This window comes from Cryptotermes secundus, unplaced genomic scaffold, assembly GCF_002891405.2.
Source record: "Cryptotermes secundus unplaced genomic scaffold, Csec_1.0 scaffold395, whole genome shotgun sequence".
Lineage (NCBI taxonomy): Eukaryota > Metazoa > Arthropoda > Insecta > Blattodea > Kalotermitidae > Cryptotermes > Cryptotermes secundus.
In genome coordinates this window covers 1,400,616-1,426,338 of record NW_019742967.1, presented here as the reverse complement: position 1 = coordinate 1,426,338, position 25,723 = coordinate 1,400,616, and the positions used below count along the sequence as shown (strand labels likewise).

Here is a 25,723-nt window from a genome sequence, read left to right as displayed (position 1 = left end):
TCATCATGCACTTAATTAATTCTTGTGTTCACAAGAACATGATATTTTGTCCATTCTGAAGCCACATGAATCCCTTCCAACTCATTGTATCCCAGTTTCTTAAGATCCATCTCAATATTGTCTGTCTATGTGTAGGTCTCCCAAGTATTTCTTTCTGTAAATCATCCACAATTTTATATGCTATTTTCCAGTGGGACATTTCAGTGGAAAAGTTTAAATACAGTGTCATGCACTGCGCAAATGTTTCAATCATGATGCTACTAAGGAGAATACAAAATAGTTATTGTCAAAGCACATTTGTAGGTGGGAACAAAAGTCATCCTGCTATAACTTTCATTGCACATTTATTGCTTCTGAGGTTCTAGATTCGAGGTACAGCTACCCTCACAGATTGTTTGGTTCCATAAAAGGCAGTTTTTTTCCGGGGTTAATCAAGTACCAGGTCATGAAGAAGTATTAAGGCACGGAGGTATGGCTCCACCTTTCTTACCCTATAATCCACTGGATAGGAGGGCCTCAGAACCGGTCAGGACGTTGTGGAGAAGAATGTCATGCCTATCTTATTAAAACGGATCTTGAGGACATGGTGTTTAGTTTACTTTACTTGATCGGTCCTGCGAAGTGCTTATGTGAACACAGCACCAAATAAAGTACCTTCGACTTCCATACAACACGGGGAATTTCTGCACTTAACTAATCGGTAAAAATTGTGCTGTAATGTTTACTCACTTGTTGCGTATTCTCTCTGGACCCTCTGGGCTAGGTGTTTAAAATTATGGAGATTGTTTCAGATATATTTATTGCTTCGACTTCGGAGAGAATTTAATGAGGTGTGTTGGATTGTAGACTTTGAATTCAAATTTTTACTGAACCTATGAAAAGGGAAAACATTAAACGTAGTTGCTAATAACCCAAATTAAGAAATTAATTCATGTCGAAATTGCAGGTGGAATAGGTTAGGAAATGTGTGTTACGGTCGTTCAGAATATTTATTTTACTTGCTTTCCAAAGGACCGGAGAAATTTAGTATTTTTTCGCAAGCTGTCGAATTCTTAATTTCATTATTTTTATTATTTATTTATTTGTTGTGGACAGTATGGAAAATTTCCAGACAAATTCAGTTGCAGTATTCGTACAAAATGCAGAAGTAACCTTCACGTGCAGCCACCAACCTTTTTAAATTACACGAAGTACTCTACTGGAATTAAGTTATTCAGTAATTTCCCCCAAAATCAAATGCTTGAATCACGATAAAACCCGTTTAAGCAAGCATTGAAATGGTACCTCTCATTTCACTGCTACGCTGTATAAGAATTTACTATAATCAAAATTCATGAATTACAAATACATGTAACTAATAATGAGGTAGTTCTTCCAAATAAATTGTTTTTATGCAGTTTCTTATTATAAGAGATGTCTGTAAGTATTCAAATAGTTGATAAGTCTATTTGTTTTTGTATTATGACATTCTGCTTTCATAGTTTATGCATATGAAAGAGCTATGGGATGTAAATAAACAACTTAGCCTGCAGATGAATTTGAATATCACATAATTCAAAGTCTGTATAGAAAAAATATGGGTTCTTTAACAGAATAGCTTACTTAGAGGAGAAGCTTAAATTGCATTAATTTGTACAGTTGCTGCTGCACAAATGTGTTATGTGTTTGGCTGAACAGAATAGGTGACAGGACATTTATCTTTTAAAGTTACGTTTATTATGAAGAATGCCATTTTCTTGGATGTGACGCCATGTAGATCTTGTGTGAACCGTTTTTTCAGTGGAATGTATCACCTCCATCTTCTGGGTAGAAAAATCTGTGAGCAAGGAACTAGTGTGAGCAGGTGGCTGCAGCTTGCAGCCTGAAGATGGAGGTGATATGTTCCTCTGAAACGTTGGTTCACACAAGATATACACAACGCAACATCCACAAGACGGCATTCTTCATAGTCATCGCTGTGAAAACCTCAAATCTTACATAGGTTATTTTATATTTTGGAACAAGCTGCAGATTACCATGGAAGTATGCCTACTTGGTAATTAGCATCATGTCCTGATATAGACAGTATTTTTTTTATTGTTAGTGGGGTGGGACTAAGTCCCTTGTACTGCAGCCACTTCTGGCCTATTGTATCAGCCCCAGATGATAGGTGAGGGTGATTGTGGAGCAATTGGTGGAATGAATATTTGCAGGGGAACTGAAGTACTCAGAGAAAACCTGCCCCAGTGCCACTTTGTGCACCACACATCCTACATGACCAGACCCAGGCTTGAACCCAGGCCACCGTGGTGGGAAGCCAGCAACTAACTGCTTGAACTATATGTCAGGAAAATGTTCAGCTGTGAACAAAAAGAGTGAAAATTTGACCACTACCTCCTCCATTCTTCCTGCATGAGTCTCTTAGTATTATAATGTTCAGCACGGTTCTATGATGTACAGTTATTCCGTTTTAACACCGTTTCTTGAGACTGACCGGTAATTAAACTTAATTTGTTTCAGGAGCAGATGTATAAAAGAAACAAAACTTTGACTCTTGTGACCAGCGCTTCAGCTATTGGAAATAACTTGTCTGTCCAGTTTGTCCCACAGACAAAGGCAGCTTTTACAGTTGCTGTTATTCATGAAGGATATATAAATGTTATTCCAGTTTATAGCTCAGAAGTAAGACCCAGGTACATTCCATGTGTTGAGAGTGGCACACGGCCGAGACATGTCAGTACTTCTGTGACACAGGTGAGCTGAAACTTCCAGTGCCTTGCATTCATGGGATATGGAGCTTGGTCAGGAGTTGAGATGTCTTGTCACTTGAACTGTCTGTGAAACTAATAAAATATTTATAGTGCCTTGGCAGATTTAATGTGCCATGTTTATTTGGTTACCAGGATCTTTCATTTTTGTGACACTGGTATATTAATGCAATTATTGTGTTTCCAGTCATTATCCATGGCCCTTTTGTATTTAAAACACACAGCGAGACAGAAGCCAGTCTGCGAAACGTTGTGTGTTTTAAATAAAAACAGGACAACGGATAATGTCCAGAAAGACAATAATTACATTTGTTTCCAGATTTCACTCATGAATTCTCAGATGCTGCAGATGGCTACATGGTCACGGTCAGTGTGTCTAGTGGCAGCTGCACACAGCGATTGCATGACTTTGTCTCCTTGCTTACGGCTTGTGGTGTTGGTGGGCTGTGGTTTAGCCAGTATTCACCAGACTGCAGGAATTTTCATATCAGATCATTCTTGTGATTTGTACTCATATCTGACCTGTCATATTAAGATGATTGCCTGTGAACTGTGTGACCAGGATTTACGTTCTGCCTCTTTTTGGCATTACAGTGAGATTTCTCCTGTATCCACTGGACACTAGGGTTCTCATTCTGTGGACTGTTCATTCACACTCTGCATGTACCGGAGTGAAAAATGCATGAACTGAACATCACAATCGAGTAGTTAGCATTCCTTTTCCATATTTCCAAGGTCCCAAATTCAAATCTCAGTTCAGAGACTGGCTATCCTCACTGAGGTGTATTTTGTGGTTTTCTTCAGTCCCTCCAGGAAAATAGCCTTGTGTCTCAAATTTGGCCAGTGCTGTTTTCTGTCACATCCTTTCCAATTCATTTGATATTGTATAGTCTTAACTACTGACAAACCATACATAAGTAAAATGCAATGTGTTGTCTTCTCTCTCTCCCTCACATCTAATTTCTTCATGGTATTTAAGCAGTTGACTGTTTTATTAGGAGAACAATCAAATTGACTCCCTGAAGCTCACAAACCCTCTCCATAATTTACATCTTTGGTTTTACTCTATCTTTCTTTTGTAGTCAGTCATTTCAGTATTATTAACCTTGAGGAAATCTTGCAATTCAGGTGATGTGGTGCATCATTAGACAACAGGCACTGTTTGTGGTTGCTTCATCCTTGGGTGTGCAAATATTTGATGAAGATGGCCGAGTATGCAAGTTCTCACATCCTTGTATGGATGTGCCTGATGTAGGCGGCTGCTTCGCTCGTGGGTTGGCTGTCGTTGGACCCGACATGTTATGCATTGGTTAGTTCCATGGTCATGACATTTCATAGTGTACACTTGACTTAGGAAACATTGGCAGCTTCTCAAGAAGGGCTCAGCTCCATGAGTGAGTGAGTGAGTGAAGATATGACGACAAGTAATACGTGATTTTCCGTGGTAGAAATTGAAATTGTGACTAGCCAGTTGTGATTATGTCTTGAATGTGAAATCCTTTATTTTGGCTTTTGCTAATATGTGAAATGAAACTGCATTTAACTGCAGAAGGTATTGAAAAATAATTTTAAGAATGAAATTTTGTTAAAGCAGGCATAAATAAAACCATGCTTTTGCTTTTGACTTCATTTTGTAATGACACTGTCAGTACAGTGAGTGTGCACATCAGAACAATCTGCCCTCAACTTCTATATTCTTGCATGCTTGGACATGAAGACTTGAAGACATATCACATTGTCTGCTTTGGTTGAAAAACTCTGAAATCTTTTTGGCTTTACTGCACATACCCAAATAAGCAAGATTCATTTTTAAGATAATGTAATGTTTGCAGGTAATAGCAGTGGGACCATTCATATCTTTCACATTACCGAAGACTTTAATGAAGTGGTTCAAGTCGAGCACAAACGGGTTCACGAGAAGGCCATTACAGACATTGCTACTTCAGTGGGTGGCCATCTTGTGGCCACAGCAGATGATGCTGGAGCCCTCTGTCTGTGGAGAATGGAACATCAGCTGGAACCTGTAAATACATTTCCTACTTTTGGGTAAGCAGTCACGAACATGAAAGTTTACATTCTTTTCGTAGCTAGGGCTAGATGCAGACTTTGGTTTCATCTTCATGTCCAGAGTGTAAGTTTGCTACTGTTTGAAATAATGTAGCACTCGAGAATATTAGCAAGACTGCACATAGATGTTGAAGTTTCCTTGACTTGTTCACATGACACCACTGTACTTGGTAGCTTCAATATTTTGACTGCACAAGCACAGCTTACAGGACAGTCCTGTTACACATTTCAGTGGCTGATGTCATCGCGAGCCTTTCCAGACTGCTCTGGTAACTTCAGCTGATGGAAGAGGTATGTCTTACTTTGTTTTTGCTTTTGTTAAAGAGCTCTGCCTGTCTCACCATCATTCTCTGGTTGTTGTTTCCTGTATAAACTTTGTTGCTTGTGCATTTACACTCATTAAATCAGAATTATCATTGTAATATGTATTTTTAAATGAATTCTTCAAAGTACTGCAATATTTTTCTGAATTATTTCAATCCATGGATTTTTAAAGGAAAATAGAAATTGTATATGGTTAAAATATTGTTCAGAACGCAGAAAAAGCTAGCAATCATAGGAAGTATCATCTTACATTGATAAGACTGTAAGGAATGCTGATTGACTGCAGTCTGCATCAAGAACTGATAGTACATATATATATATATATGTCTAGCCTTGGTCAGAATAAAGAACTCTCAGTATCATCATGTTTATTGTTGTAAAGTTTTCTCCTGTCTCCTTCCACCTCGATGTTTTATGCACTGAACAACAGTGAGCATGTATCTTCTTCCAGACAGATCTTTCATTGCAGTTGTGCATTGCTCTGTCTCCAGCCCCATGCTACATGGTTTCAACCTAATATCACAGTTGGGTGATTGCCTCTCCTGTTTCATATTCAGGAGATCCCAGCCCAGAGATGGGCTGTTCTAGCTGCTGTTTCCAATTCTTTTTCCTCTGCATCACCTGTCCCAGTCAGATTCCAGGATAGTGCCTGAACTCAGCTGTGGTGTAAAACTTGAGGTTATGTCTGACAAATATATGGAATCTGTGCTTAAATACCTTCTTCAGAGAAGGAAAGAAAATGATAACATTACTAATAGTAGTAATAATAGGTCTGTAAGATTAAAAGTATTTGTGGTAGGAAAATAGTCTTTATGATCTCTGCTAGGAGCTTCCCCTTATTCTACTGTGATCTGCAGAATTTATTTATTCTTGAGGTTTCTTAATTCACTCTTCATTTCTTTATTATTTTAATAAAGTGCATAATCTGATGCCATCAATCTTCCCTGTGGTCTATGTTGGACTTAAGTTGGTTTATTATGCACAAGATTTTGAATGTACAGCTTTATCCAAGCATGTCCTCCAGTTTCATGTGTCTGCTTATTTGTTTCAGATATCCGTGCACAAGCATGAAGATGTGGAAAGATTTTATTTTGGGTGCATATGGATCTGGTCACATACGTGTATTTGGCACCCAAACCTTGAGTCTTATGTGTGAGGTAGCAGCCCATGCTCGCTGGATCACGGCTTGTGACATAGCTCTGGACACGGGCTACTTTCTCTCTGTCTCAGAGGATTCATTTGTCAAAATATGGCAGATATCCAGAGATGATGGAAGGGTGAGTCATTGTTCAACAAGTGGTCAGTTTTCATACTTGTGTGAGTCAGTTCACACATGTGCATAGGGCACTTGGGCCTGTTAATGAAATTTGGGAACAGTAGGGTCTGGGCAGAATGATTGTAGTTCTGTTTGAATTCTGCAGTGCACAGGCTAGCAGATACCACAGATTAATAACTGCATAGTTTTATGGTATGTTTCTGTGCTTAATTTCTGCTCATATAGATCTTCAGTGTGACTCTTGATCTGTGCTGTCCTAACTTGCTTGCAGTGGCCATGTGAGAGTATCAGTAACCATGCATTCTGTGGCTCATGTGTGACAGTTGAATCCATTATTCCACTTTAAAATAAAGTACAGATCCCATTATAAGTTTAAAGTGAAACTAAACACACATAAAGTCCATCCTTCCCAGGGCAAGAGACTCCAACAACAGTTGTATCATATGTAATATTTTTTTCAGGTGAACCACAAGTTTTCAGCTCAAGTACAGGATTCTCTTTTAACTGGAGGAAAGTTTCTCTGCCCTGGAGGGGAGAAGTTCTGTGTGTCAGCTTATGATAGCTGTGATGTCATATGTTACTGTGCATGAGAATTTGCAGCTCTCACTCGGAAAAGTATGGATAAGGTGCAGCTTGTCCAACATTAAGAAAAGAAACACTGTTACAATGCATAGCAGGACAAATGCAGACCACAAAATAAATTGCATCACCCAGTTTTGAAACCGGCCTCTCTGCTCTTCAAGTGTTAAGCCAAGGTGATACACTCATTCCAATGTGAAGACACGTAACAGACCTGTACTGCTTATTCAGAGGCAGTATCTGCTGTGTTTCACATACAGTTAACCTTAACTTTCCTTGGCATATTGTGGAACATGTTCGAACTATTGTGGTTTTTTCCTTCCATCCACTTTACAAAACCAGCAGGACACACTTCACATTACAGCAAAACACATTAAGTAAAACTGCTAAGATTTGAAGATGGGGGGGATATTAGCATTTAGTGAGCTCGAAACTGATATTTAGAAGGCGTAACAAATACTGTATCTCCCACAAGCCGTATGGAAGGAACTAGGTAACCAGGTTACAGCAGCATCAGAAGACAAACAGAAAATTGTACTTCACATTTGTGACTATGTCGGGAGCAGAAGCCCCATTTTCATGTGTCCACAGCACGGGAAGAATCAGATAAGACAAAACACTTCTTTACTGTTTTTATTTTGTCCACAAGTACCAACTGTACTAGATAAATGAATATCACAATTCAGATATGTAATATATGCCTCATAAAGAGATTCCTGGTTCTACCATTAATGACAGTAGCAAACATAAGACACGCTTTACACATAAACCAGAAAAGCACTGTTACCATTACTGCACATTAAACCATATGATACACAGCAAAACTTGGTGAGGTTTGCTTACCTTCTTAAATTAATTTTGCAGCTCTGACACGTGTAAAACATTTCTCTGATAAATCAGTTTGTGGCACACACAGAAAGCTGTATGAATAGACTCACAGTGCTGTACACAGATTATTCTGTCACATGTTTATTAAAAAATTATCAGTTCCAAACTATACTAAATTCCCAACTAGAGGTAAATCTAGTGGCATTATCCCCATGTCAAGGGTATGGCACTTAATTTCAAAGAAATGGCTGAAAATATATACAGGAGTGCCACTACAGGCTTATCTAGATTTGAGCATGTGCGGAGGAGCTGACCTACGGACATCCAAAGTGGCAGGAGCTGTCTTGACATATTCATCCAACAATATAAACACACTTTTATTCTAATTTTAAGTTTACCTAATGTCATGTCTAGTTCCAGATAATTTCACAGCCAGGTCTTTAAGTGCCCTTTACAAAGTAAAAAAGAATGCCTAATATGGTCATTTCTGTCCACTTCTCAATACCTGAACTGTTGGACAATTTTTTTAAAAAACTGCTATGAGAGACTTGCATTAAAAATTGTAAGGCAATTCAGCGATTATCAGCCATATTGACATATAGAACATCCACTTTACTTAGGCCATAAATGGAGATTTTTGTGTATATAAAGAAACAATCAAATGCTACTAACAGCAAGTGAACTTCATAAGCCACAAAGATTCACATTGTGAATTGTACACACACACACATTTCTGTTCCAGTCTTATTTAGCAGTAAAAATGTTACACTCTTGTACAGTACAAAACTGCACTGCCTGTGAATTGTAGCTAAGCTTCTAAACAAGCTCCCTTTTTGGCAGCCAAAAAAAAAGGGGAACACGCATCACGAAACAAGATACACATGGCATATAAGAGGAATGACTCCCATAGTGGAGGAACCATGCGCGGGTTTTGAATTGGGACAGATAAGATGAATATCTTAACAAGATTTTAGTATACAAAAAATTTATTATAACTGACGAACATTTTAAAATACTTTTTAAATAATTTTACATTGACATAATGGCATGCAATGCAATAGATTAGTGTAAACGGAACACCTGATGATGGCACTATGTGCCGAAACATGTTGTGAAGCGACAGGTAAAGTGGATGCACTGCAAGACGGACACTGTATATATATCATGGATGAAAATCAGTGCAACAGGACGCTAAAATACAACATTATGGATGATTCATGACTGTGACAGTGTTTCATCTCACACACTTGAGTGTTATTATATCATAGTATCATGTTGGGATAATGCTCGTCACAGATTTACTGTAATTTAACACTCAATAGACATACATTTTATTTCTGTCATAGCTACGAACTATATAAATATCTGAGATTCATCTGTGGTAAGAGCAGTTTATGCTAGAAATGCATATATGAGGTCGATGGAGCAAAGTCAAAACATGTAGCTAAGAAGAAACTCATACTGTTGTGTGGCACTGGTACAGTGAGGCTGCTGTTCCACTGGTGCAACCGACTGCTTACACCAGTCTGAAATCAGTTACACTTGACACTTGGACATTGAAGCGAAGACTTAATTACATTTGATGCTTAGTACCAGGAAACCATTTTCATGCAAATGGTTGCACCACTGGAAGAGCAGCGTAAGTCTATGACGTTGCACACAAGCTGTAGTGGTGGAACTTGATCACACAGAATCTTCTCTCACAAGAACTTGGCAACACAGACTGATGGCTCACTTTATAATTGTGCTTGTTAATAAATATCTTTCACTCACACAATTGTAGACTTGCAAGTAATCATTCCAAAATCTGCCTTATCTAAGTAGATCTTAAAAAAACTTACAAGGTAAAGGGTAAAGCTGACCCAGTGCTTCAAGTAATTAAGCACTATGCAGTGAAAGTGTACGGGGAAGTGGATGTATAGATCCACATTTTCTTGTCCTTGGGGCTAGTTGGAAGTGAGTGGTCAGCTTGACTGATGCCCCTGCTGCTTTACCCCCAGGAGAAAGAGCCCCTGAGAAGGCTGGGTGGGCCCCAGAGCCAGTCTGGATGACATGGAGAAGAGAAAATTCTTGACCCTACTGGGACTCGTACTCCAGCCCCTTGGTCATCCAGCGTGTAGCCAGTCACTATATCAAGTGAGCTATCCTGGCACATCTTACAAGACAACACTCAATAAGAAAACATTAATTATGTGGTGCAGAGTATGGACTGTCTACTTTAAATGGGCTCTGCGTTATGGTCCCTCACCAATTACATGACAGTTGCTTTCGTGACTCAAGAAAATATCCTGCCTTCATCATTATACTGCACCATAACTGCACCTCAGTCAAATGTTAAGGATGGTTATGCTGTAGAGCACTGATCTGAACCCTGTGTTGCCAAAGACAAGTTGAAAAGGCATAATAAGTTTTGATAATTTATTCTATGTATGGGAAATAAAGTCTGCTTAAACAAAAACATTTATTTATATTATGTTAATAACATAAATTAAATGCAGTTTGAAATAAACGAGGGTGGAGATTATGGTGTAAATACCTGCGTGCGATAGGATGGTCTGGCCTTGTTTAATAAAACTCGTGTTCATATCACCAAAATGCAATCGGACACTCTAACTCCAGATAAGTTTATTTTCAAAGTATCAAGTATTCTGATGGGGAAAAAGTACCCATCAGGTAGACTGGAAACTTACTGGTTACAAATTAAGTGTAATTGTTTCCAGCTTATATGAGAGACACATATTATTGAACCACTGCACCAGTTGGGCTTCATACATTATACAAGTTCAATAACTGAGTACAGCAGTTTATACATATGTAGGCTGAATAACTTCTCTCCACTAGACATTATGGAATTGCTACTGTTGAGACAGAGAAGTTTTGATTCGCTCGATGAGTGGGTCCAGTTTGTTGGCTTTCAGAAGCAGCACACGCCTGTATGGGCTCATCTCCACGTCGTCCTCCATCCAGTGTCCGACCAGACCAGAGTCAGAGTCGCCTTTCACACAGAATTCAAACTGGCAGTCAGCTTCCTGTATGCACAAACACATATGAGCTATGCCTGAGAGTGTGTGACAGATATATGAAGGGTGATCTCGCATGTGAGTACTACAACAGATAGTGCTTCTAAAACTGTCTGTCTGGGATCTTACAAGTCTTGCACTGATACATTCCTATAGGCCAGTGGCTGAATCGTCTTTTCGCTGGTGGCCATAGCCACAAGCATTTCCTTGCAGACATTGTTAATATTACTTTATAAATATAGTCAACTTGCCATACTAAATTAAATCAGTTTTTTTTATCCAAAACATTATTAACACACATGACTGGCAAATGGTCAGACATTCACTGCTGTGAAACACGAGTAACAATAATATTCCTTTGGACTTAGGTCCATAACAGAATGCACAGGGGTTCACATTCAGTCCTTTTGTAGATGGTGCTAGGATAATTTGGGTCTCAACAAAAAATAAAATTTCCTGCGCAGCTGAACAACTATCAGAAGAACTGCATGGAGTTAGCTGTAAACAGGTAACTCAATGTAGTTTCTGCAGTTTTACCACACGCAGAAGTAGACAAGTCATCCTGTAGCGCTACATCACTACAGCACAGCACAGCACGCGTTCAAGAGATGTTCCACAAACCTGGTTTATAATTTCTTCCTCCAGATTGGACCAGACAACTTCTGGCTCATCACCTCCACCAGACTGCTGCTGCTTCTTCTTTTTCTTCTTCTTTGTCTGTGGTTTTTCTGATCTGTACAGCTTACAGATCAGTATGAAGTATGTGAAGTCGTATGGCATCTTCTTTTCGCAAGCTCTTTTAATCTCCTTGCTGGAAGTATACAACATCCACGTGTTACGAAAAGACGTGGAAGGCTTGCCTGGCAGCAGCAAAACCAGATATATCCAACAAACAAGTCAGATACTGAACTCTGGAGAAACTTTTTTCATTATTTTAAACTAGAAGCATCCATTAAAATATCCTGCCAGAGTAACAAATAAATATTTTAACATGTAGTTTGTAATCATATTGACACCGACCAATCTTACTGAAACATAAGAATGGGAAAACACTATGATAATGATATAATAATCAGTTCAGTCTTATGGGATAATCTGATCTGTCAGTGCCACAGGAACATTTTGCATCCAACATAGTTACAAATCCTGAATGACGTGCTGCATTTTGGGTTCTCACGATGGTGACCATGTAAAGTGCCTACAATTAAAAACATGTGAACAGTGCAACGCTTCAATGCTATATCTGACACACTGAACAGTCTCAATCTGTACTAGAAGAAATTCTACACAATCATGTTAAGTACTAGACTCACCGTATTCTGAATTACCTCAAGGAAACCAGGTGTCCAAATTTCCAAAAACTTGTTTTTACAGAGGCTATGTCCGAAAGAGAATCATTTTTAAATACTTCTACATATTTCTATCAGAATAATATGAACATGTCTTCATCCACTCTTTCCTAAGATACCTTATGATCCAGAGCCTGGAAAACTCTGACCTATGGAGTAAGGTGGGTATGAGACTTATAAGGTAAGAGAACTAACAGCAGCAGAAAATACCTAAGACTTTCTAGAAGTGGCACTGATATCTGTGCAGGAATGTTTACAATACGCTCATTGATAAGCAGGCCGATAGACTGAGAATCATCTGATAGCAGAGATCGGATCAGAGTGTTGGCCTGGTCGGTGGCGTGCTCACTGCACAGTTCCAGGAGAAGACTGCGCAGCTGCTGGACACACTCCAGATTCTGCTTCTCGGTGATATTCAAAACGGACGTCACACCAAACACATCATTCACATCACTGTCATCATCGCCATCTTCTGAGTCCACCTCACTTTGCTGAATATAAAAGAGACATTACAAGTTGGAATGCCAGTCTGGCCATGTGATGTAATATACTTCCAGCAACAATAAAATAAAATTTGCTTCCATAAATTTTAAGATCACTAAATGGCATAGATCCAGCTTGTAGGTTTTCTGTTATCCCCTTAAATCTGCAAACATAAAATACTATCAAAAATAATTATAATACAATTGTATTATGTGTTGTACTTGGTTGTGTCCACAGTTGTGACATGACATAACAGTCTGCAAAGCACAGAGCTGAGAAGGCTTCTAATTTCAAAATTCAGGTATTTTTTTTTCTTTCCTGCAATTTCATATTTTGGATTTGGATGCATGTTATCACTGATGTAATGCATTATTTGCAAACTGTACAGCAGGAAATCATGACACAATAGAACAGTGGTCATTTCTCTAAACATCATTAACAGGATATTTTGATGTGCTCCATGCTTCAAACAGTTAACTCAGTTACTTCCATCACTAATGCTCAGCAGGCTGAACTTTATGCAACCCTACACTCCCCTTGTTCTGATGGTGGGAGGAACAATTCAGTACAAGAAAGTGTGTAAATGCCTACAAACAGAGCCTGCCAGTGCCCATTGAAACATGCAAACACAACTCTACAGAGCACTCCTCTATTACTGCGTACCTTCACAACACTGCCAACATAGTTCTGTCCTATTATGAGATCAGCCAGTTCAGACAGATTAATGTGAGCCTTCAGAAACAACTGCTGTAAGAGTTGCTTGATACCATGGAAGTCTGCATCAACAGGATTTCTTCCTTCAAAGTCAACTTGAATTATCTGAAACAGTAGGATGAAATGCTGGATAATCACATATTTTTATATCACAAGGTTCCTCATACTACAAAACGTACAACTCTATTGTAAATTAGGAATACTGATTGGATATGTAACGAGAAACTACAACTGAAATGTCAGCTAATCTTAGACCTCAAGGGAAAGGAACTGAGATGGCTGATGACTTTCTGCACTACTTTCAACATCAGTGTGCCTGAAACTAAGCGACACAGTACTGCATTATTAATTTAATCTTCGATTTTCAGACGTTGAAAATAGAGATAACCATGATTATGTTATCATAGACAAGAACTACAGACTTCGACAGCCAACGTCTCATCCATCTCACTGTTCTTTAGTTTTGCAGCTGCTTAGAAAAACGGCATGGGCGGTGACCGAAGCCTATCATGCAGGGTAGTTATAAACGGAGCCTCGAAACGGCACATACAGAATTAAACACTAGAGGACTAGGACAGTACACCGTTCTTTAACAGAAATATCCTGGATTGTTATCGAACCTATGAAAATCCTACATTCCACTTTACATACACATAAATTAAAATTTTTTCGTACTGATGTGACGGCAATATTACATCAATAACTTAAATCAAATGTTCAACAATATTTTCCCGAATAGTACAAACAAATGTCGTTAAACCTCTTGATTAATATATTCCTCCATGTAGCCGTTTTCTGAGCTTTCATCGCTACTTTCAGATTTTCCATCGTTTCCGTTGAAATTACTATTTTCGTTTACTGTACGTTTCTTAACTGGAGCAGCCATTTTCTATGCTCCTTCTTTCCACACCACGGATCGCTATGTCCGCTAACGTCCCACACCAAGCACGGATCACCGGCCAAGGTGTATGAAATAGTTCCAGGGATTTCAGGCATGACGACACTGAGATCTATATCCGTGGAGTATTTATTAATGGATCGTAAAGAATGAGTTCATGATGGATTGATTGTTTGCATTTATATTTACATTTATTTTCACTTCATGGATCCAATCATCTCCCCGTAGGGCTGGGTATAAAACGTCACACATTACAAATTCATGATAACTACAAGCCATACGTCCTTGGCCCAATTAAATATATACTCAGGCCTGAGGCAGACGACACAAGTTATCAAGATAACATACATAAGCCGTGGAAAAACCACTGTCAAATTCATACCTTGCCATTCCACACACACTAGCCAGCCATATCAGTAATATAGTTTCATTTTAATATATTAAAATTCATAACAAATACAGACGTCATACATACTACCACACTTACAACAAGCAAGTCTCAACCGGTCTCAACAACGTATAATGCAAGCACACAGACCATTTATTAGTTCTTAACATCTGAGTCCCTTGCATGCTCGACAAATTCGTCAATAGAGTAAAACGAGTTACTTTGCAAATAATTTTGTAAAACAAACCAAAATTGATTTTTATCATTTTTTAAAACTGAGACATTTGATGGCAGAATGTTAAATAGCTTGACGCCTGAATAATACGCCCCTCTCTGACAGGATGATAAATGTGTTGTAGGTATATGAAGGTTGTCATTCCTTCTTGTATCAATCGTATACAGAGTTATTGATCTGAAATTTATCCAAATTTGAGGATAGGAACTGCATTAATTGTGTTATTGTGTGATTTGAAGTTAGTAATATTACTTATGCCCATGTGAGGATACATCATGAATGAAGGTTCGTTGCACATGAATTTATATTGTATTCGTAATTATGATATAAATTTTTAGTTACATAACCTAACAGTTCATAACATAAATGTCGTTTCAAGGAGCACAGAAATTTCGGTTGCGTTGCAGTTGCCAGTTTCTTTGATGTGGCCTCGCCCGAATACACCGAAATATATATACATGGTGGGGAAAATTTATGTATTGGAGGCTGTCTGCCATTATTTTCAGAAAGTTGACCCACATAAACTAATACTAACGAAGGTTTTAGCTCCAGCGAAAGCAAAAGAATCCTACAGGGTATATTTAGGGAACTTAACTATTCATATTGAGGTCAATTGATAGCATTGATATTTGAATACATATTAATGTTTCATACGACCTCTGAAGTTCAAGTAATGATTATGAGACAAACATGAACTTACGCCAGTGGATATCTTACAGTTCAGTCATTCATTCATTTTATTTAGCATTCATAATTGCTACAACAGTAACACTTGAAGAAGACACATGATTAAATACATCATTCTTGAAATCCTTTTGCCCAGATGCCTAAAGTATTGGAATTTGTCAACAATAAATAATTATTCTTAATATGGTTAAACCTACAATTAAAATATAACACACTATCAAAACCAGATGAATAATCAGATACAATACATAAATCAAAATGCAAGTTGATTGAAAAATGCCTATCATACTAGTTTTGTTAGTCTTATGACTTATGACTTTGTATGCTTACTACTGTCTCTCTAATAGAAATTCATACAATGTACAGAATGGATGATATAGTAAAAATACTTTTAGCTTATGTTTAAAGTTTGCCAAAAAGGAATATGCCACACAAGGATAAAACTACACAGCTATCTTGCCCGCAGAATTAGAGTTTTCTTTACTAGTTAGTAAACAGTTTTAAGTAGCATTCAAAGAATTCCTTGTAGTCCACATCTTAGACTTGTAGGATTTGAGGCTCTCACTGCAGTGGCTATGGGGAGTTTTGTCTTCTGGGATATGATGCCATGTGGCCCATTGTAAGTCAAGTGATATTTTAGAGGGACATGTTACCTGCATCTTGAGGGTTTTCAGTAAGCCAAGCAAGACCTCAGCATGAAGCAGGCAGCAAGCAGAGTGCTTCTGGCTGGTTTCTTGCTTGGCTTTCTTGTTGACCCTGAAGATGGAGATAACATGTTCCTCTGAAATGCTGTTTAATTTTTACTGGACTACATCAGTGGAGATGTTGAATATGTGGATATTACTGTAATGGGGTGTCTGATTGCAAAATGTTAGTGTACTGTGATTGAGTGTATATGAAAATGACCTTTATGTATTCATTTATATGGGTGGTGAAGTAAGTGTGTGAAATGTGTGCTTTAAAACTAGTTACCTGATACATTAATTTGGTGATAAATATGTTTTGAGTGCAGTGCAGGTATGTTTAAATGTGCTATATATGGCTTCTTTTCTTTATCCCATCACCCCAGTAGGAAGTATGCATACACCATACGTTTGTCGTGTCTTACAACATGGTTCAGCTCGTTAAGCCATCATCAGGCTTAGTCAAAGGTATGGCATATCCATACATCCTCTTGTGGTGATGGAATAGAATAAAAAATATGTTGGTGTAGCCTATAGAATGTAAGTCATGAAGCCTCTAGTTGTAAACCGGTAAGCATTAATACATATGACCTGCCATCTCATGCACCACCATCATGTCAGAGATGCTGTGGTATTTTATCATCCGTTCTCTTAAACATCATTGTTCTTAGTTATGCAATGTGTCAATTATTTTCATGCCATGTTGTGTTTCAGAAGTGGAGACGAGCCTCCTTGTCATTGTGCTCGACACCAATCCAGCACAGAGACTGTTGCGGGAGCGCACACACAACCTGACGCAATGCCTCGAATCAGTAATAGCATTTGCAAATTCGCACCTAATGTTGAAGTCAGCAAACAGACTGGCCATGCTGGCCTGCCACAGCAGATCCACGTAAGTGCCCAGCATTTTCCGACTGAGGATGAGAGAAATCATTTTCAGTGATTTTATCTTTTTGCAAGCCGCCTTCTTGTTAGCATTATTACAGTTTGTTACTGTTTCAGTGAAGAGATTATAATTCAGACTTGTTATTACATTGCACATTCCCTAATATAACTTAATCTACTTGATGTTGCAGAAAATAACATACTACAAATTGAAATTTCCGTTATATGTAATGCTTCCAGAGCCTTTTTTGTCTAGCAGAACATGCCAGAATCAAGTTTCCATACCTTTTGCATACAGAAATAAGAAAAAATGTGTTTGTTCTAAGTTCAGGTTTGTTTTTTACTCCTGTGTGCTGCTGCAGGTGCTTGTGGCATGTAGGAAAGAGCTCAAACATGTGACGTCCTAGAAGTCTAGTTCTAATTTCAATTTTGTGCTACAAAACTCAGTCATGTTTAATTATATTAGAGTGTTGAGCAGCCTGACAAAAACTGATCTCGTTCTCCACAGCCTGCCCTCGTTTTAAATTTAAACTCTTTATTATAAATCTATCTTTTATTCACATCTTTACATTTGGATTCTGGTATGTTTTCTTGAACAGAAAAAGCACTGGATACTTCCAACACTCAACTTGCACTCTATGTTATATATGAATTGCAGAGAATTTCTGTTCCCACCTCCCCCTGCAGCCTTCGGCACGCAGGCAGCAATGCTTCGACAGGTGGATGGCCAGTATGAATTATTTACCCATGTTGAGAAAACTATTCGGCAGAGCTTGCAGCAGCTTCTAATGAGAGACACAAAGAGTGAGCCTGTGGGGTCAGCATGCGAGTCCTTACTGGCCGGAGCCTTGGCCATGGCTCTTTGCTATATTCACAGGTACTACACTGAACTATGAACACATGTGTTAAGTGTCTGTACAGCGCTAAGAAACCAATTAATTGACTTATTGGACATTATCAGTCCTCCTATTTTACTTGAAAATTATGTCCTACTCAGTTGGGCCCAATTGATAAACCTAGTTCCTGTCTCCGGGGAAAGTGAACAGAGCCCAGTCTCCAAAACCTCGTTTTTAAATAAAAAAATAGGACAATGGGTAGTGTCGAAAAGTCAGTAATTATGTTAGTATACCATGGTCACAAACTTTTAGATCGTACTAACAGATTGGGTTATGATCACTCAGAAATTATGAGAATGCTCGCTGCTATTCAGTTCAAAATATTCTGTGTCTCTGCTATCTGAAGACCTGAATACCACAAGATTCATCTTGGATAGCTCAGTCATTATAGCAATGGTTTATGGACTGGTTGGCCAGGGTTTGAGTCCTGGCAGGAGCAAGAGATTGTCTCTACTACACAGCATCCAGACCAGTTCTGGGGCCCACCCAGTCTCCTAGCCAATGGGTACCAGGGGTAAAGCGGCCAGGCCATGTAGCCAACCACTTGCCTTTATCTACTTCCAAGGGCAAGAATGGTGGAGCTATATTTCCACTCCTTGCTACGTCTTCATGGCATGGTGCTTAATTAATTAAGCAAAGGGACAACTTTACATTTTTTATGATGTTACCTGTTGTTTTACATGGGTTTGATACTTGGTGTCTCATCCTAAGGGAGGATCATAGAGAACAGAGGAGACTATATGGGCCTGAGAGGGAAGAAGTGACAGAAGGGTTGAGAAAATTCTATGATGAGATGCGGGTTTCTCATTCATGGTGGTGAATATGACAGTTGCTGTCTTCTGTTATTACTCTTCTACCCTGAAGAAGGATGTAGCACATTCTTTCAAAATGTAGTTAATATCTACCAGACTACACAGCATCATGATATATAGTCTTTCAACCATATTGTTAGTGTCATTAAGTCAAGTAGGTGAGATTAGGTTGGCCATTCGTAGGAACACACATGAAAATCTCATGAAAGTGATTGGAAGATGGCCTGGAGTGGATGGATAAGAGATTCCAGGTTCTCAGGCCAGGAAGTATCCATATCATGGTCTCATAGAGTGGGTACCCACAGTTTGGAAGTTAAAGGAAAAATCAGTGGCATCATTTCCCATAGGTCCATGATTTTGAAGGGAGAGTGAATTTTGAAGATATATTTCAAGCAGTTGCATTATGTTTGGAATATTCATGTCTTCAGGTTGGAGCAGGATTTATCCTCAGGGCGAAACATGAACTCTCGAATCCTGGTTGTGACAGGAAGTGCAGACAGTGCGTCCCAGTACATGAGCTACATGAATGTGTTCTTCACAGCTCAGAAACAGGTTAGCAGGATGTTACTGTTGAAAGTAATGCGTACACAGGAATATACTAGACCACCAGTTATCATGGAACGTTGGTATATACATGATGTCACTGGATATCCCCAAATGTTGGTACTTTGTAACTTCTTGTTCCTGGCTGTACCAATATGGCAGCTGGTGGCTGTGCAACAAGAACATAATGGTGGCATGATATATTTTAGTAATTCTGTGTGAATGGTTTTGCTTTTTATTGCACAGAATGTGACCCTTGATGTGTGCAGCATGGAGCAAGACATGAGTCTCTTGCAGCAAGGGTGTGACATTACTGGCGGGCTGTATCTTCGCATTCCACAGCTTCAAGGGCTGCTACAGTACCTGCTGGTATGTTACCGCTGTTTTGTTTTGTGGTAGCTTTCCATTCGCAAGATGTGTAAATGAATCATTTCTGCCCTTCACTTGTTTCAGCTTCATTACTGCCCAACAAATTTTGGTTAAATTTTGTATTATGGATCCCATTAAAAGTTTTGGAAGAATTTTATTGTGATGCATCCTGGGCAGTAGTAACCCCCGTTTTCCGTGTACCTAAAACTGGACATCATGGAATTTCTTGAAGAAACAGTTCATTGTACCAGAAATACTTTTCTCTTTCTTCCTTCAAGTTTCCAAGTCGACTGGCAGCCAGGCCTCTCCTCAGTTTCCTCCAAACTTTGTCTCCCCCTGCTTCAGTCTGATCTACCTCTTGTGCTTTTGCCTTTTATTTATTTATTCCATTGTAAAATTCCATCAATCCAATCTAGGCTACAAATACACCTGAGGATATAGAACCAGTCACAGACAAGTAACTAAAATACACATGCTATGAAAATAAGCATAGGTCAGATCAAACAATAAACCAAACCGTTATCTTCCTATTTTAACATTAAACATAACAACATCTTAAATTTAATATTGTGAAAAATCATCATACCAAAGGGTAGATGATGACATATTTATGCGAAAATAAAGCACCTAAAAGGTAAAGTAAAGCTATCCCTGTAACAGGCCATGAAGGCCCATAGGGTTGTGAGATGTTGAGGGTCCCACATTATGTAGACAATCGGCTCAAAGATGGCGGTAAGGTTGTCAGCCTTACGCGCCGGCTGCGCCTTACTCCCCAGGAAAATTATTTATTTAATTCCTGGTACTCATTTCTGTTAGAGGCTGAATGAACCCCAGGGCCATAGTGCGGCCGGAAGGATTAGGTCAATTGAAAAAAAAACAATGACCTCATCGGTATTTGAACCCACGACCTACCAACTTGTGACGCTACCGCATCTATGATACATAAAACCTTAAAAATTCACATTAAAATTTGTAATTACAATAAAAAAAACCTTCAGTGAATAAAAAGAATTCAATATAATGTAGTTTTTTAGAGTGTTTTTAAATTGATTCTTATTATCAGACAATTTTTTTATGCAAGGAGGTAAGTGATTAAATGCCTTTATACCTATATAATAAACACAATTTTTATAGATAGACAACCTTGGTTGTGAAGGGTAAAAATTATTTTTACCTCTGGTGTTGATATCATATAACTCTGAATTTGTTTTAAATAAAACAAAAATTAGTAATGAAAATACATATATACTGAGAATAAAATGGTAATATATCTAATTTCTTAAACAACTCCCTACAGGAATCCCTGTTTCTGGAATTTGTAATAATTCTTATGGTCTTTTTTTGTAGTTTAAATATATTAATACTCTAAGGGGAATTCCCCCAGAAGATTATACCCTATGATATAACTGCATGAAAATAAGAATAGTAATTCATCCTTAGTGATTCATGGGACACAAAGGGTCTTAAATATCTAATAGCATAACATGCTTTGCTTAATTTAACCATAAATCCATCAATATGATGCTTCCGTGACAAGGAGCTGTCAACAGTAATACCCAGAAACCGAGTATTTGTATTGGGTTTTTTTTTCTTGGCACTACAGCCCCAGTGGGCCTAGGCCTACCTCCATGAACTTCTCCGTTCACTTCGGTTTTACTAGATCTTAGACATACTGTAGGACTCCTTGGGCGAATGATCAGCTCGTCGCAAGGCCTCTACCTGTAGACAAACACAGAAAAATGCACACAAACATCCATGCCCTAAGTGGGATTCGAACCCATGATCCCAGCTTCCAAGCGAAGGAAGACGGATTTGTATTGTTAATAATATATTTATTATTATAACTGGTATCTAATTGAATTGTTTGGTTATTAGTGGTTCCAAATTGTATATACTAAGATTTGTTATAATTTAGTGACAACAAATTGATATTAAACCATTCATTCAACTGTCTGAAAGAGAAAATAATTATATTTTTTTTAAAAGTTACTAAATTAGGATTACTAACAATAATGCTGGTATCATCAGCAAACATGACTGGCTTAGAGTTTGAATTAACTACTTTAGGTAGGTCATTTATGTACAAAAGAAAATGCATTGGTCCAAGCACAGATCCCTGGGGCACTCCATGTTTAATCTTCCCCTGTTCTGAAGAAGCATAAGATTGTGTTAATTTATCAGCAATGAGGACCCACTGATTCCTGTCACTGAGATATGATTTGATTAGAGCATATGCATTGCCTACATTTCCTTAGAATTTCAGTTTCTTCATTAATAAGTCGTGATTAACGTAATCAAAGGCTTTCTCGAGGTCACAAAAGATACCTCCCACAAGTTCCTTATTAATTAAGACCTGTAAAATATCATTTAGAAGTTTAAACGTTGCCTTTCCTGTTGAGGAATTGCTTCTAAACCCAAACTTCAGTTTCATATTCAAAACCTTCGGAATTAGTACCTAGATGTCATTAATGTGTACCACTTTTAAGTCAAAAATTTTCAGTATGGAGAATATTTAATTAAGGACAACCAGCACTTTTTTTTAAGAACACGTTTGCCTGTATTCTCAGCTTGCCTTTAGCCTCATAGTCAAAATGTACAGTGAACCAGCAGATGTGTCTTCTGATAGTTTGCTGACAAGTGCAAAGGCACTGATTATAAGAAAATGTAGTTTTAACTCTTTGCATTGCTTACAGCCCCAGGCAAAGTCAGGGATTCTCTCATGTCATATAGTTCAAAAGTTAAGCTCATTGTCATCTGTGATCATTTAATTTGTGGTTTAAATTGAACATATTTGTTATAAGCTGTCTGATTCCAGAGAAACCCTATCCTTACTAGAGGAAATAGAATGGAATGGATATTAATATATCCTTAGCATTGGGTTCAGTGCACTGTTCTCCAGTGTTTCTGTACATACAAGTATGAGATTTCATTAAATTGGGATTGTGCTATCTGACAAGTTACGTCTGAGGTGAATGAAAGATGTCTCATTGTCAGTGGTGAAATTATTGCTAAGTGCCTGCCATGAGTTCATATAAGAAACATACAATAAAATTTAGTGCTATCAAATAATATTACAGTGGGTGTTCCTACCTGAGCCACCAATCAGGAAGAAGCTGGTCCTGCCACCACCAGTTAAAGTCGACTACCGAGCTGCCTGCTTCTGTCATCGAGAGCTCATCGATATTGGGTTCGTCTGTTCAGTCTGCTTGTCCAGTAAGTATTCTCTGCTATGGAGGCAGGCACCTCAGGGTTTCCAGCTAAAATGTTTGTCCATTTCTTATGTTACCCATGTGTGCAACGTGCTCACCTATGCAGTCCCCTTGACGTGTTCACCCGAATATGTGATGAAGGCCAGTCACAGTTGCTGTGTGGTCCAAAGGCATGAACTGTCTTCACCTGCTCAAACACTTGGGCCATGAGTTCAAATCCCACTTGAGGCATGGATGCTTGTCTGTGTTTATTCTGTGTTTGTGTTATCCTGTGTAAGTAGCAGCCTTGCGATCGGCTGATCCCCCACCAACTTAGTCCTACTGATTGTGTGTATGATTAAGAAACCATAAAACAGAGAGCAATGTTTGTCATGGACTGTAGTGTCCACATATTGTTGTTGTTGTTGTTATTATTGTTATTATTATTATTATTATTATTATTATTATTATTATTATTAACATGTAGTGAAGAGTACAAATTATGAAGCTCCTTGTTATACATTTTCTCCATTCTCCTATCATTTCCTCTGTGTTAGGTCCAGATATTCTCCTCATTGTGCTGTTCTCAAATGTTCTTAGTGTGTTTTCTTTCCTTAATGTGAGAGAACAAGTTTCACACCCATACAGAACAGTAAGTAAAACAGTAATTCTTTACAGTTTAATCTTTACATTTTTATTTAGTAGGTGGAAATATATAAGATTCTGAACTGATTTTTACCAAACATTCCATGAATTACATTTGTTCTTAATGCAATTTTAATTGGTTGCTACAGTTCCAAGTAATTTAACATTACAACATTTGCAAAAGGAGCTGGAATAGGTCAATATAGCGAAGTGACTAGGCTCTGGGCTGGACAGATGTGGTTCAATTCCTAGCACAAGCAAGAGATCTTTTTCTTTTTATCTTCTCAACAGCATCTACACAAGCTCTGGGGCCCACCCATGGTGCTGACCAGTGAGTGAGTAGTGGGGGTTCTTTCTCCAAGGGTAATTGACCAGAGCATGAAGCTGACCACTCGCCTGCGTCTAATGCTGAGGTTAAGAATGTATGCGGAACTGTATGTCCACCAGGCTTCTGTCAGAGTTCATGACGTCACATGCCAGATTACAGTACAGTTCATAGTCACATCTGTGAATGGCTCGAACCCAACATGTTTCTCTGTGTTAGTAATTACAGACATGGGAGGACTGCGACCAGCGTAACTAGTGTGTACTGAGGGAATTGGATACTGACTGGCTTTCTGTATGGGTTGAGGGAGGTATAAGAAGAAAAGGTTAAGTTGTCCCTGTAACAGGCCATGGAGGCCCAGAGGGTTGTGAGACAGTGGGCTCACAGATGACGGTGAGATTGTCAGCCTTGCGTTCTGGCCGCCCTTTACCCCCAGGAATATTCCTGGTACTCATTTCTGTTAGAGGCTGAGTTGACCCCAGGGCCATAGTGCAGCTGGAAGGATTAAGTCAATTGAAAAATCCAGTGGCATCAAGAATCAAACTCATGACCTTCTGGCTTGTAGCATAGTGACTCAACCAACAATGCTACCATATGCCCCAGACTGAGGGAGAGTTGGCACGATTAAATGTTCTGAGTTGTGGAGATGGTACTGTTGTTTATTTGTGTTATTATTTGTTTATTTTGCAGTTTTCTGCAAGTTCAGCCCAATCTGCACAACATGCCAGTAAGTATCACACCTGAATGCAGCGTGTTCAGAAAGCTCATAACTCTGTATGATTTGCTGTAACTGCATGTACTACAGCTACAACTAATAGTAATATTTAGATGGTTTTGCAGCTGCAGCCTGTGTTACAAATAAATGTAAGGCTAGTAGCATAGCAGTAAAATTCACTAAGGTCTCAAAACTACGTGATGCAGACTGCTGCCTGTCCTTCCAGTACTAGGAACATACATTTAGGCTTGTGCTGTGGGACATGTCTGATGATTAGAGTTTTCTTCCTGCGCTGTTACATTTGCAGCAATTATAGAACCATTTGTATTGAGTCAGTCAGCACAGTTCTTTGCGTAAGGTCTGTCTAAAACACCTGTGAGGGGGCATCACACCTTGAGAAGGCAGGCGTCCTTATGGAAGAAATCCCTGTGTTTTCCATAACATCTCCAGTATGGTGATTTTGGTTCCCATTTTAGGTTGAAAATTGAATCTAGCAAGTTCCTAGTGAAGACATAACTTTCTCTGTCATACTCTGATAACACAACCTCAGAGATGTTTTGGGCACAGCGTTAGGCCATGTGATTTCCACTTGCCACAAGGCTGTCTTGCTCTCTGAATGAAGAGAACATCTGAGATGTCGGAAGCTTCAGAATTCCTCACTGGCGCTTTACACGGTTTGTTTTCCTTTCCAGCACAGTATTCAGGAGTCCAGGTCCCCTGCCCATCAAGCCAAAGAAGAGGAAGATCAAACTCAACTGAACTTCATATCTTTTTGTATTTACACACACCAAAATAAAGCCTTTAATTTTAATGGTTCTAGTTATTACTTAATCACCTTCTGTGGTCGCCTCTTCTCGCTGTAACCGTGCAGTCACAGTGAGCCCTCATTTCATGTTTTCCTAGGATGTAGCAAATGTTAACGCAATGTGCACGTGTTATATGTAGGCAGTACAGTGTCTTACCCCCAAAACAAAGTGTCTGGGGGATGAAAGGAAGGAAGTAGCAGGATTCTGGAGAAAATTACATAATGAAGAGTTTCATAATTTGTATTTCTTAAGTATTATGTG

The 25,723-nt window shown here is 38.7% G+C and overlaps 3 protein-coding genes across 3 annotated transcripts; 2 read left to right on the top strand and 1 right to left on the bottom strand.

The window, feature by feature from the left end:
* The first annotated feature begins 701 nt into the window (after window positions 1–701).
* LOC111873540 (WD repeat-containing protein 54) lies at window positions 702–8,471 on the top strand. Its single transcript, XM_023868329.2, has 6 exons — window positions 702–830; window positions 2,500–2,733; window positions 3,876–4,056; window positions 4,580–4,793; window positions 6,190–6,415; window positions 6,876–8,471. The coding sequence occupies exons 2-6, from the start codon at window positions 2,506–2,508 to the stop codon at window positions 7,002–7,004; spliced, it is 978 nt and encodes a 325-aa protein (XP_023724097.1). The 5' UTR covers window positions 702–830; window positions 2,500–2,505; the 3' UTR covers window positions 7,005–8,471.
* A 1,546-nt stretch (window positions 8,472–10,017) lies between these two features.
* On the bottom strand, window positions 10,018–14,294 carry LOC111873519 (protein BCCIP homolog). Its single transcript, XM_023868297.2, has 5 exons — window positions 14,148–14,294; window positions 13,337–13,492; window positions 12,401–12,681; window positions 11,463–11,652; window positions 10,018–10,850 (listed from the first exon to the last, which is right to left on the bottom strand). Exons 1-5 carry the CDS (start codon window positions 14,271–14,273, stop codon window positions 10,677–10,679), a joined length of 927 nt encoding a protein of 308 aa, XP_023724065.1. The 5' UTR covers window positions 14,274–14,294; the 3' UTR covers window positions 10,018–10,676.
* A 690-nt stretch (window positions 14,295–14,984) lies between these two features.
* On the top strand, window positions 14,985–25,467 carry LOC111873520 (general transcription factor IIH subunit 3). The gene is made up of 8 exons (XM_023868298.2): window positions 14,985–15,193; window positions 16,993–17,170; window positions 17,822–18,040; window positions 19,300–19,423; window positions 19,661–19,783; window positions 22,861–22,996; window positions 24,632–24,668; window positions 25,349–25,467. Exons 1-8 carry the CDS (start codon window positions 15,184–15,186, stop codon window positions 25,413–25,415), a joined length of 894 nt encoding a protein of 297 aa, XP_023724066.1. The 5' UTR covers window positions 14,985–15,183; the 3' UTR covers window positions 25,416–25,467.
* The last annotated feature ends 256 nt before the right edge of the window (window positions 25,468–25,723 follow it).

Excerpts from the sequence above, each read along its gene's own strand:
- LOC111873520 (XM_023868298.2), top strand. Across the intron at positions 17,171-17,821 it reads GCCTGCCACAGCAGATCCAC|AGAATTTCTGTTCCCACCTC; the intron begins GTAAGTGCCCAG and ends TATGAATTGCAG. Across the intron at positions 22,997-24,631 it reads CTGTTCAGTCTGCTTGTCCA|TTTTCTGCAAGTTCAGCCCA; the intron begins GTAAGTATTCTC and ends TTTATTTTGCAG.
- LOC111873540 (XM_023868329.2), top strand. The coding sequence starts at position 2,506 with ATGTATAAAAGAAACAAAACTTTGACTCTTGTGACCAGCGCTTCAGCT. Across the intron at positions 4,794-6,189 it reads AATACATTTCCTACTTTTGG|ATATCCGTGCACAAGCATGA; the intron begins GTAAGCAGTCAC and ends TATTTGTTTCAG. Across the intron at positions 6,416-6,875 it reads TATCCAGAGATGATGGAAGG|GTGAACCACAAGTTTTCAGC; the intron begins GTGAGTCATTGT and ends TATTTTTTTCAG.
- LOC111873519 (XM_023868297.2), bottom strand. The coding sequence starts at position 14,273 with ATGGCTGCTCCAGTTAAGAAACGTACAGTAAACGAAAATAGTAATTTC. Across the intron at positions 12,682-13,336 it reads ATGTTGGCAGTGTTGTGAAG|CAAAGTGAGGTGGACTCAGA; the intron begins GTACGCAGTAAT and ends TTTTATATTCAG. Across the intron at positions 11,653-12,400 it reads CCACTTCTAGAAAGTCTTAG|CAAGGAGATTAAAAGAGCTT; the intron begins GTATTTTCTGCT and ends GTATACTTCCAG.